General features: G+C 30.4%; 2 protein-coding genes across 3 annotated transcripts; one reads left to right on the top strand and one right to left on the bottom strand.

Annotated features, from left to right (window-relative positions):
* Nucleotides 1–150: 150 nt before the first annotated feature.
* On the top strand, nt 151–6,150 carry LOC148270713 (sodium/potassium-transporting ATPase subunit beta-1-like). 2 transcript variants are annotated; one of them, XM_088242273.1, is made up of 4 exons: nt 155–467; nt 1,037–1,114; nt 1,326–1,410; nt 1,549–6,150. In XM_088242273.1, exons 1-4 carry the CDS (start codon nt 249–251, stop codon nt 1,653–1,655), a joined length of 489 nt encoding a protein of 162 aa, XP_088098399.1. In that variant the 5' UTR covers nt 155–248; the 3' UTR covers nt 1,656–6,150. The 2 variants fall into 2 exon arrangements, with proteins under 2 accessions (XP_088098400.1, XP_088098399.1); XM_088242274.1 differs by lacking the exon at nt 1,037–1,114 and having other exon boundaries at nt 151–467.
* LOC148270712 (sodium/potassium-transporting ATPase subunit beta-1-like) lies at nt 5,473–12,396 on the bottom strand. Its single transcript, XM_088242275.1, has 2 exons — nt 12,269–12,396; nt 5,473–6,209 (listed from the first exon to the last, which is right to left on the bottom strand). Exons 1-2 carry the CDS (start codon nt 12,372–12,374, stop codon nt 6,100–6,102), a joined length of 216 nt encoding a protein of 71 aa, XP_088098401.1. The 5' UTR covers nt 12,375–12,396; the 3' UTR covers nt 5,473–6,099.
* Between the last annotated feature and the right edge of the window lie 8 nt (nt 12,397–12,404).

Below are 12,404 nucleotides of genomic sequence, written 5' to 3'. Positions count from 1 at the left end.
TCTTTTACAATACAGAGCTGTTTTGTAATTTGATTAGCCAATATGTGATCCAGCTAAAATTACAATCCGACTGTAACATCCCACATCAATTTATTTTGTTTCATTAGTGAACATTCCAATTCATAATGCTCAGATTTTTAAAATAATATAAATTTGTACATATTTATTAGATATAAATATATGCTTACAATTTGTCATGCAAAATGAGATAGTTTTTTATAGTAACTGCACCAAGCTTTGAGGTTTCTATGAGGGCATTACGTGAGAATAAAGCTTGTGAATTTGATGTGTCCTCGTTGGATGTATGTGGAAAACACCCATATGGATATACATCTGGTTCTCCATGTATTTATGTCAAATTAAATAAAAAACTGGATTGGGTACCAAAACCCTACACTAAAGATTCCAATCTACCAGCTGATATGCCCGATGATATTAAGTCTCTAATTAAAAGAGAAAACTCGAAGGTATCTTTTTGATTTTACTTTGGAAGTAAACTATTTATTTATTTACTGAAATAATATCGGTACAAACAACTTTCTATTCATGAAGATAATGGGTCCAATCGTTGTCTGCTTGAAGAAAATATGAAATGATATTGAAAATATTTCATCCCAATTGGGTCAAACTTGGTAGTTGGGAGAATAGTTTAGCAATTTTACTGATTAATATGCAATATGTTTATATATATATACTCGTATTACCTAGTATCATCCAAAAATGTAATATGTAATCATTGAAAGTTAGATATGAGAAAAGTTGAATTGTTTTATTATCAGAAGAACCATATTAGTGGTGAGGTTTGATCCCTGCTCTACTATTACAGTTTAATTTATTTTCAACAGTTATTTATAACTAGTTTTTAATAATCCCAAATAATTCAATATTAAATTAACCCTGATAATTGACACTGTAATGCGATCCAAAACATCAGAAAAGAGTGGGAACGACACATTGCAATTATGCAACCCAGAAAAACTCACTGTGCAAATCGATAGCTGTAATGACTTATTTGATTTGTACTTAAATTTTACAGAAATTATGGATATCGTGCGAGGGCTACAATTTATGGGATAAAGATAATCTTCAGAGCATTAATTATTTTCCTAGTCAGGTTAGTTAGTATCTGTATTAACTGGTGAACTTTAAGAAACTAAATTAAATTAAACATTATTATATCTATTGATATTATATGTAAATATGATTAAAACTTACCTACCTAAAAAAAGCACTGAGATGGTACAAGTACCATCTCAGTGCTTTTTTTTAACTCGTCTAACTGTAGTAAAGTTTATTAACAATCATTCTATGTAATTTTGTTTCAGGGTATTGATGTTTTCTATTTTCCTTATACAACACAATCAAACCAACACTTGCCTTTGGTTGCTATTCAGATAGCAAGCCTAAATTGTAAGTTTAATTCAAATCAAACCTGTCTATCTCCCGTCGACATCTCAAATAATGTTTAGAAGTAAATGCATCCTTCTTATTTTACACTGGAGGAGTACAATAGAATACATGGCAGTAAATATTTATTTTTATTTTTAGATGAAAACATGTTATTAACACTATCATGTCGTTTATGGAATCAGGGAAATGATGTAGTGGAAACCTTGGTGCAAATATATGTACGACATGATAATGAAAGTATTTGAATTAACATACCCGTGGTATTTGTATTTGAGAGTTTTTGTAAAATAAAATAAAATACTTTTTTTCTAATTGATTTGTACAAAAACCTCAATATATTATATTGTATTAACCTTGAAATCCTTTGTGTTTTGAAATAAAACATTTTGTTTATCTAAACGGTTTATTTTTATTTAAATACTTATATATTTACAAATTTAGTTTATTCACGTCAATGGTTGCATAAGGTAAAAATTGAAATATAATGATTATGTATTTAAAATAATATTCAAGTTATGACTGTAACCTGGTATATAACAATTGTAATATTCTAGAAATTTATATTAGTTGAAAAATAAAAAAAACTATTGTAATTATTTGTATGTACATAATATTATTATCTAACAAAAATTAAGTCAAAAAATAATTATGTATCTTACACCTAATAATTTTTTAAACAATGTATTGTTTAAAACCTTCTCAATATTTAAGTGAAAATTTATACACAAGTTTTTAATCAATACCTAATTTTTTTTAAATTGATAAAATTAAACCGAACTTGCAAACTAAAAATATTATTTTCAATACCTAAAATTATTGTGTATGAGTCATAAAGTTTCAAAACCTTGGCGAATAATTATTTTAGTATTTCAATGCACATGCACGTACATAATAATTTTTAAAATATACACATGAATAACACATATATACAAATTTTTTTAAACTTTTAATTTTTTTTTTCTAAATTTGTCCAAAGTTGTTTTTTAATTCTATATGTTTTTGTATGCTAGAAATAGGACTTAAATAAAAATAAAAATACAGTAAATCACAAACAATAATACCTTATAGGCATAACACTAATAATATTTTTTATTAATCCGAGCCATTTACACAGTTTTTTACAGTAAACAGTTTGATTCCTACAAATGATTTATAAATTAATATTTACCCAACTATAAATAAACATTACTCAATTATGACTAATTATCATAAATGAAATGTGTACATATGTATAATATGGATTATATAATATATGCGTGCTACATTATTTGTGCATAAGTTTTCTTAATTGGCTGAATTTTAAAACTAGAAGTGAAATTTGAGATCTAGAAATAAATTGTAGAATTGTGTGTAAAATATGGGAGGGTTAGTGCCGAAAATTAAACTACAATTACTCTTCAATTGAAAGGAGATTAGCATTCAAAATTACTACAGGAAATATAAAATATCAAATGAAGGGTGCACGGTAAAAACAGAAACACTAACAGATAATAAATTTTACAAGAAAGCAAAAAAAAAAAGAAAAAAACCTTATTTGTTGGACACTGGGTTCATTTATTTAATAAAATTGATTTTCAATTGATGTAATTAATAAAACAAACAAAAACGTCTACTTTATATTTTTTTTTTAAATGCCTTTCTTCAACTGACAAAAATGAGATCGTTGCCCTATGTTTAATTCGTACAATTTTAAAACCCTATGTTCAATTCTTAAAATTTATAGGACAGGAAGTCACATTTTGTTCAGGAGAATAATTGACATTAATATCTCGAAAACATGCAATGAGTCCGTTTTAGCCATGTACCCTTCAAATGGCTGTTTATTGTAGGTAATACCATTTTGTAATAGGATTATTAAGAAGAATGTGAGGTTTTCTAATGTACATCTGGGTCCATATTCTAATAGGAAGTTAAAATTTATCTACAAAGTAAAATTAAGTTTTCTGTATGAAAAATAGAATATGATTAGTTTTTTTTCTAAACATGTTCAATTACAGGTTACTAACGAAGATACTTTAAATTTTCATACAAACATACACATTTTCATACATAAATATCGATGTTAGTTTATACCGTCTCGATATATAGGTACCGATGAAGATAGAATTTGTAATCGAAGCCCCGAGATTAAATAAAATAATAACAATATGGGTCAGTTGTAATTTAATTTCTATTCGAAAATTTTCTTCGATAATTTTTCCATTGGTTAATTTTACTTGACAATTGTGTGTAGTTTTAAATATTATTTTGATACAATATAATAAAAATCAGGTTCTAAATATCTAATGGTCTTTTGGGCATGTCTTCTATAATGATAATGCAATCAAGTAAAATGTTCTATATGAATTAATTGACTATTTAAAATATTAGAAAAAAAAAACACTTTTATCCATAGTAAAAAAAACTATTTCTTAATAATATATGATAGCTTGTTATAATATAATGAGCTGTTATTAAAATATATATTGTAACCACAATGGTGATTAATTTAATGTATTTGGGAATTTATGCATTCTTACAACGAAGTCTTAAAACATTTTACCATCAATTAAATCATTATAAAATTAATAAAACATATCAATAGAAAAAACCATTTGAAAATCAATTTATACCGGTTAAAATTTTTTTTTTGAAAATATCCACTTTCATAACAAAGCATTTTGTGAAACAGTATAAATTAATAATTTATTATACTTTAGTACAGTATTACCTATGAAATTTATTATGATATACCTAATTATACTATCATAATTATAAAAAATAAATTACAAAATACAACACTTAAAATAATTAAAATACTGGATATAAATTAGATACTCAAAACTAATTTTAATTAATTTTATTTTGTTTTGAATGTGATATGTACATATTAAGGTACTGTCTACAACCAGTTGAATATCTGGTTACATAATTGCTCAGCAAATGGATTTCTGTTTTATTGAAAAACATTGATTATCCATTTTATTGAAACTGATGTATGTAAAACACTTGAACGCTTTTAATTAAATAATGTTCATCACTTTTGTTTCTATACTAAAAGTAATATGCAGTTTAAATACTAACATATTGATTTTTTAGAAGTTATGATTTTTAAAAAAATATTTGAAAAAATAATTTTCTCGCTAAACACAACATATGTAATAATTTATTTAGATTTATCACAATTGGAGTAAGGTCGTAAGGAGTAAATCCTTGAGTGCTTTATAATATTTGATACTCTATAAACTTTTTTCCTGTACTTATCATCTACAGATTTAGCTGGCAAATTAATAAGATTTTAAAACAAATGTACAAGTCTGTCAAAAAATAACGGAGGATGCTGATGTTCTTATAGCTTTCCTCATACATTATTGTAAAACATCAGTACTATAATGGAACATTATGACCTTTTCATATCCAATCACAAAACAGGCCACTTATAATTTGATGCCAGCATAAAAATCAGTTCAGTTATAATATTGATTGTTTTAAACTCTTTTTGACAGACTTAAATGTAACATGTATGTACATAATAAGCATGTTATTGCAATATTATTATAAATAACAAACACTGTTGTTTTTATGATTCTCTCATACATAGGGGACCATGGGTAGGAAAAACTATATTTTTTTAAATGGTTGTCTTAGGTTTCCCTTTCGGGAAAAAGATTAATCAGCAGAGTAAATTGCTTACGTCAGCTAAGTTTATTGCATTTGGGAAAACACTAAAACGAATTTCGTAATGTGTAAAATTTATATATTATTTAAGTAAATATAGCAAGGCGGCGGCTCATTACTATCCGTGTATGAGTAGAATTGAACCAAGTAGGGGATATAATATTATGTATGTTATCCTGAACCAAGTGTGTCATTATCACCAAACTGTACTTTCTTCTAGTTATGACAGATATTTTTATTTATTTTAATTAATTTAACATGAAAAACTGTACATAAAGAAATTAAAACAGAATATTTCAGGTTAAACTTGCCAAAAAAGAGTCAGGCTCTTGTGTTTGGAATATGGAATATTACATATTTTTTCTGCTTCTCTTACACTTTTTCCTGTCTATTCAAATCAGTGCATTTTTCATTTTATTTCCGGTACTTAGAGTTCATGTATTTTTTTATTTTTTGTTATCGAGGCATTGTTGTTACATGCAAACCAATACAAATAATGCAACAATTTTTTTTTTACATAAAAGTTACTGCAGGGTAGGAATCAACTATGGTTCAATCCTTCCCAATTAAAATTGGTTCTGTACTTCTCAAACATCCAAAATAAGTTTTTTTTTTGAAGATGTTATGTGTAATATTAATCACAACCACACACTTATAGATACTACATAGTTTATAACCTACTTTTGGATCACTTCGCATTGTGTAAAACTGATCAACAAGGTGTCGAACACTTTATAAAAACGACATAAATTTTACTCAAGCATCAAAAGGCACGGATGACACTGTGAGCATATGCACCTGTGACTAGATCCAAGAGACAATTGAATGTACTGGACGAGCACAATTATCCGACACGTTTCAAATCATATTTCACACGTTTCAAATGGTATTTCACTGTCGTATGGTCAATGATTCACTCCTCCCTATGGCTCATTCTTACCCATGTTCCCCTGCATAATTTGTTGATGTATCAAAAGTAAGAGTATCAGGTATTATAGGTGTACAAAGCATGTGTTAACATATTTCCCAGAACTAATCTATCATAACCTCAAAATGTACAGAGCCCTGACGATCTCTGTGTCCTCCGACATACTTAAGGTTTTTGGCCCACGCTCGACATTCGATGTTTACAATTCGGTTCACTGAAACAAAATAATATTTTTATTACTAACATTAATTTTGTCTCTGATGATAAACAAATGGGAACAGATTAATAATTTTATGTTCGGTGAGCGAGTTAATATAGCATAAAACCTATTGCCCATTACTTCACTCATCTGAAGATGGTGTTTGATTGGATGAGTTCGATCACACACTCATCTATAGCTCATGAATTTACCAGCTATGCACTTACCTACTCACTATTATCTTCTACTAACATTTATCTGCATCTAGATGCAGATAAATGTTAAAAACACTAGTGAATGAAATGTATTTCAGCAATATATTTACAGATTCCCATCTTTGCTTCTCTGTATAAGGAGAGCACAGCATGTGTTAGGGTAAATGAATCATACACACCGTGGTTTGACATTCTTAAAGGAGTCAACAAACAGGGGCGTGTGATGTCGCTATGGCTATTCAACGTATAAAATATAGATAACTGTATGAAAGAACTGGAAGGTTTAAAGAATAGGAGCAAAAATGGATGATTTAACTGTCAATTGTTTTTTATATGCTGATGACGCATGCTTCTTGATAGCGACAAGGAGGACCTGCAATTCTTGGTAAAAAAATCTTCAATGTATGCAAGGGAAGAAATTTGCTGATAAATGCCGAGAAATCGAATGTGATGGTTTTTAAAACAAATGAAAATATGACTAAATGTGAGATCACTGTGAATGGGGTTATATTGAAAGAGGTAGAGGAATTTGTGTTTGTGTATATGGGAAGTATGTTTCCTAGGGATGGAATGACTGAGAAACATATTGAAAGGAGGGTGACTGCCGGGAACAGAATGAACGGTGCACTTAAATCAACCTTGAAAAATAAATGTTTGAAGCAGGAAGCAAAATTAGCAGTTCACAATGGAGTCCTGGTGCCTACCCTGATGTATGAAGTATGGATTTGGAAAAATAAGGATGAAAGTAGGCTGAATGCTGTTGAAATGCAACCTCTCAGGCCAATGTGTGGTAAAACTATGTACAATAGGTGCAGCGGTTATAGCAATAGTTTAAGCGGGTTTTATATTTTAATCAAACTCATGTATAGTCCATTAAAATATTTTTAAAAGTAGTGACACGAAAACGTACCCATAATTACTATGTTTGTTTATTTATACCAGGGCTGCATTCAACGATCATGCATATGCCAAAAATTGGATGGTACTCATTTTTCGTATTTATAAAAGTTTGTATTTTAACGTTAACAATCAATGTTCGCTTTTGGTGGAACCCAATCAGATTCTTTTCTCAACTTTCTTATAATTTCGACTCATTTATTTGTTTCACTGGATTTTGGGGAATGAAAAAATTTAGAATATCAACTGATATTTATTATATTTTAAAAACGTATTCCTATCAGTGCATCTCTGTAATTAGCTTCGCAATTGTGCCGCTAGGCGTAGTTTGGCGTTTACAAAACATAATCTTTATATTACACAATCCTTTTTACATTGCTTATCCGAAAGGGTTTCACACACTTTCATGACACTGGCAGGCATTTCGGTTTCGATTCTAAACGACACGCCCGGCTGAACGGCTAAATACGCGTTGAGCATGACTAAGCGTTTGGGCACGAGTTAAGTGTCGTCATTTTTGAAGGCTCAGGGCATATCTATGTGTATGAATATGTCAATGTCCAACGCCATTGGTTTGAATTGCTGAAATTAATGGTAAAAGTAATAATAATAAATAATGCCAGCCTCGTGGTGCAGTGGTCAGCGCGTTTGCCTACCATGCAAGAGATTTCGGGTTCGATTCCCGACATGGTTGACATGAAATATTTATTTACAAAGGTGTTTTTACACTAGAATATTTCATAGTCCCTGGACTGGTACCTGAAGCGTAAGACTGATCATCTTACCTATATGTAACTAAAATGACCAAGATACACTGTGATTGGTGTACCAATGCAGTGCCCTATACACCATTAGGTGCGGAAAGGGAATTATTATTTATTAATTATTATTAAGCATCATTATAGTAAAACAATAAACTTCTCTCTTTTCATCTAACTGTAATAAATTTTTTACCACGCAAAAATATAAAAACATTTTATTTTTGTACAACCAAATAGCGTCATGCCAATCGTGTCACCAAATAGAATATTAATAAATTAACACAAAAATTCAAATTTTCTGTAAACTTCTGCCGGTAAAAAAGTTTTTTTTTTTTTCAACTTTCTTTTTTGTAAGGTGTCTGAAGTTCAAAAGGTACGTATAGTAAAAATATTTTTCCTTTAATATGGGGTAAGTTTTTGCGTACTGTCTACGTCTGTATGTACCTAGTACCCATGCATTTTCATTAATAAACGCTTACGGATTATTACACAAACAATTTTTCTATTTATAAAGGTTGGCCGGAGAAGTGACGTCCAAAGGTAAAATTTAGGTGCCTCATATTGAGGCGTATCACCCCCATGTATGTTCTGCAATTTTGCGTAGTTTCGAGTTATGATTTTTTCAGTGGGTTTTTGAAAATTTTCGACCTTATCGGTTTTCATGAATTTTTTTGAAATTTTTGAAAAGTTTTTTTTTTGTAACAATTTTTAAAAATTGTACTTTCACGAATTAAATAATCAGCTTCGTAACATTAACAATTTGAGTACCGGCCGAATACACATAGAATTTACCCTGTGCCCGGCCCATTTTTTTGAAATTTCATGCTTTGTGAAGGGTTTCTAAAACGTGCCATAATTATGAAAATACTAAGTTAAATCAATTCTTACTCCTCACATTTATTTGAAACAAATTAAAAAGTCATTTTTGTATGATAGTTTTGCCAACATTGGCCTTTATAGAGAGCCAATGTATATCTACAGTGTCTCACTCCTTTTTTTGTGCTTTGTATCCCGGAGCCGTGTAAACACGTGATTATAATAACCATGCGTTGTGTCCCGGTCCCGTGTTTTCACGTAGTTCACCAGCAGCGAAAAAGTACTTATAAAAGTCACTAGATGTCATTAAAATGCACTTTTTTGAACAACTGGTAAATCACGTGAAAACACGGGACCGGGACACAACGCGTGGTTATGTAATCACGTGTTAACACGGCTCCAGATACAAAGTGTTAATGGAAGCTACAAAAAATTTGAACTAAAATGCAGAATTTAATTTTCAGCTAGTCAGAATTGAACTTTCAACTTAAAATTAAAAATCTAAAAAAGCAATTCCTTTGTTTTTCAGTGACTTTAAAAACTGCGCTAGAATCAAAGCTTTTGTAATAATACAAACAAGTAGTACTTTATAAGCTATTATTCGCTGAAATCATCTTCAAAGATACTGAGGTGGAAAATTCCTCATTCATTCTCACCTTGTGTTTACTGCTAATCGTGTCGCCATTTTATCTCTAACAGTTATTTTTTGTTAGTTTACACACTTTCTATCATAATTATCCTAAGGAATTTTCCACCTCACTAAAATAATAGCCCGTTAAGTACTACTTTTTTGTATTATTACAAAAGGTTAGTGACTAGTGCAGTTTTTGAAATGACTCAAAAATTAAGGAATTGCCCTTTTAGATTATTAATTTTAAGTTGAAAGTTCAAGTCTGACTTGCTCGAACTTAAATTCTGCGTTTTAGGTCAAAACGTCTGTAGCTTCCATTAATGTTACGAAGCTGATTATTTTATGCGTGAAAGTAAAATTTTGAGAAAATGAATTACAAAAAAAAATCCTGAAAAGACCTTCCAGAAATTAAAAATAAAAAAAACCCGATCAGGTCAAAAATTTTCAAAAACCCTCTAAAAAAATAATGCTCGAAAACTACACAAAATCGCGGAATATACATGGGGTTAATTCTGATTCCCCTATTTAGGGGTCATATTGATGAGGCACCTATATTTTACCTTTGGATGTCGCTTTTTGGGCCACCTGTATAATTGATTTATTTAAACACTTTATATACATATGCATAAGGGCGGGCATAATGCCTTAAGGCAATTTCTTCCTGCATATCCAATTCATACTCTATTATTTAAAAGAAAGGTTTTCCATTTTGTAAGGTTTGCTCTCGTTTTATAATTGTATAAATGCATTTTTAAATTCTGGAAAATAATTTTATGTCACTTTATGTGGGTTAGGTATTTCCAGTTTAGAGAAATTCAATGAAACATGAAATGAAATGAATAACTATTATTGCACACGTGATCTGTAAGGAATGTAGGTATATTGTTGGTAACAACAATATATCTACAGTTGTCTGCATACCCACATAGCTTGGCAAGTCATTCTAGATTTGCCTTTCCTAGTAAACAGTCGCTCTCTAACCACAGTATTATAAGTATCTATAATAAACCACAGTCAACTACATAAAGTCTTATTACTGATCTCATATACAACCATAGGGTATAACATTAGCAAACATAAATCTTATCAGAAATTGCAAAATATGTTGGTAGCAATTTGTGACATTAATCATTTTTCAGTATCTTGACCCTTTGAGAGATTTTATTATTTTAATGCCAACTTAAAGTGCTTGGCCATAGTGGCAAGCGTATTCCGGCGCGGTCACTATGGACACTACACCCATAAGCTTGAGTTCACCACGCCCGCGCCGCGCCGCGCCGCAAAACGCTCGCCACTATGGCCAAGCACTTAGGGAAACCAATATTTCTTTTTTAATAAAATTAATAACCATTGAATTAAATCCGTGTCCCGCTGGGCAGGTTTTTCCTAGTCAATTCATAAATAATTTCATTTATAAGCGGGTGGTTTGCTATTTTCTCAGCTAAAGGGCTACATACCCATTATTATGGGTTATTTTTTTTAATGAATTATGTTACAGTCGCTATCGACTTTTAAAATTTATTTCCTCTTATTTGTATGGCAAAAAAAAAATCACATTTAATTTTTATTTATTACTTAAGGCGAAACGAGAATATAGTCGGAAATACCGATTAATATTTTACGAGAAAAGGCGAAGCCTTTAAAATGGTTGAAGGTTGGACCAATAAAAACGGTCAGAAAAAAGGCTAAGGGATAATTCCCCTTGTGATATAAATAGCCAGAGAATATACAAAAAATAACATGAAGGTTGTATGTTAATGTATATTGCATTCGCACGCACAATCAAACGACAATTTGAAGCCCCACATTATCTTTACTACGCTATTGGCAAACAAGATTACAGAGAAACAGAGACCACTTGGCAACAGGCTGAAGTATAGTAGGTAGGTACATATGAAAGAGCCTCAATACGCATTCAATATACGTAGATTAAAGAAACAATATAATGGCTAGGTAGTGTAGGCATGGTTCTGTATACACAGTACGTTAGTTCCTTGTCTAACAACAACACGACAAAAACCGCCTAAAAGCAAATATTTGCATTATTTGTTACACGCGAATATAGGTTCCATATACCATATACCTATGTATAGGTAAATATACCTACCAAAGAGATCGAGACAAAGGTTTTAGAGGACATGTCAAGGTAAATTTAATAAATAATTATTACATTTACTAGCAATGCATTCTGACTCTTTCCATTACACGATAAACGTTTTTGAAGCTACCTATCTAGATAGGTTAACAGCGTGATGGTTTTTTGTAATCAATAAAATTACAATAAGCGCTCTTTTTATGATTACAATTGTTTTGACTTCTGTTTTTAGTACCTAACCTAACCTAACCTACTATAAACATAACATTACATTCGTGTGTATGTGTGGTTTAATAACCTTCGCAGATTGTTTTATGTGTAATAAATTCCAAGCCTCTTGTCCAAGAGGTTTGCGATATTTGACATTATCTTGATGTCGCCTGACCTCTTCATAAAGTTCAACGTACGGGATACTATTACGTATTTACTTAGATACAGCTTTAAGATGCTAACAATAAAACATATCACGTGTTATTTGTATTTTAAAGAGAAAAGAAAAAATAACTTTGGTATAAAAATAATGTCAATATTTCAAACAAGTGTTTTAGCGAATATTCTAAATAACAGCCATGTCGATGTCAATGCACCCAATGCAATGAGACTCGTAATTATATGATTAATTTTAGATATTTCTAGTTCCACAATATGAAATAACTTACTTGGTGGGCGTAATAAGCGTACAGCCACCAGAGGACTGAGATAGCCCGGAGTGTTGATGTAAGGATAGTAATATGCTGGAAGACCATGCTCCGGAACGAACTCCATTCCATCTTCCAACAGTTCTCGGTCGAGGGA

This window comes from Micrasema longulum, unplaced genomic scaffold (genome assembly GCF_059751315.1).
Source record: "Micrasema longulum isolate JH-2025_06_02 unplaced genomic scaffold, ASM5975131v1 h1tg003553l, whole genome shotgun sequence".
Lineage (NCBI taxonomy): Eukaryota > Metazoa > Arthropoda > Insecta > Trichoptera > Brachycentridae > Micrasema > Micrasema longulum.
The sequence above is the reverse complement of the archived record's forward strand: the minus strand, read 5'-3'. Positions and strand labels throughout refer to the sequence as shown.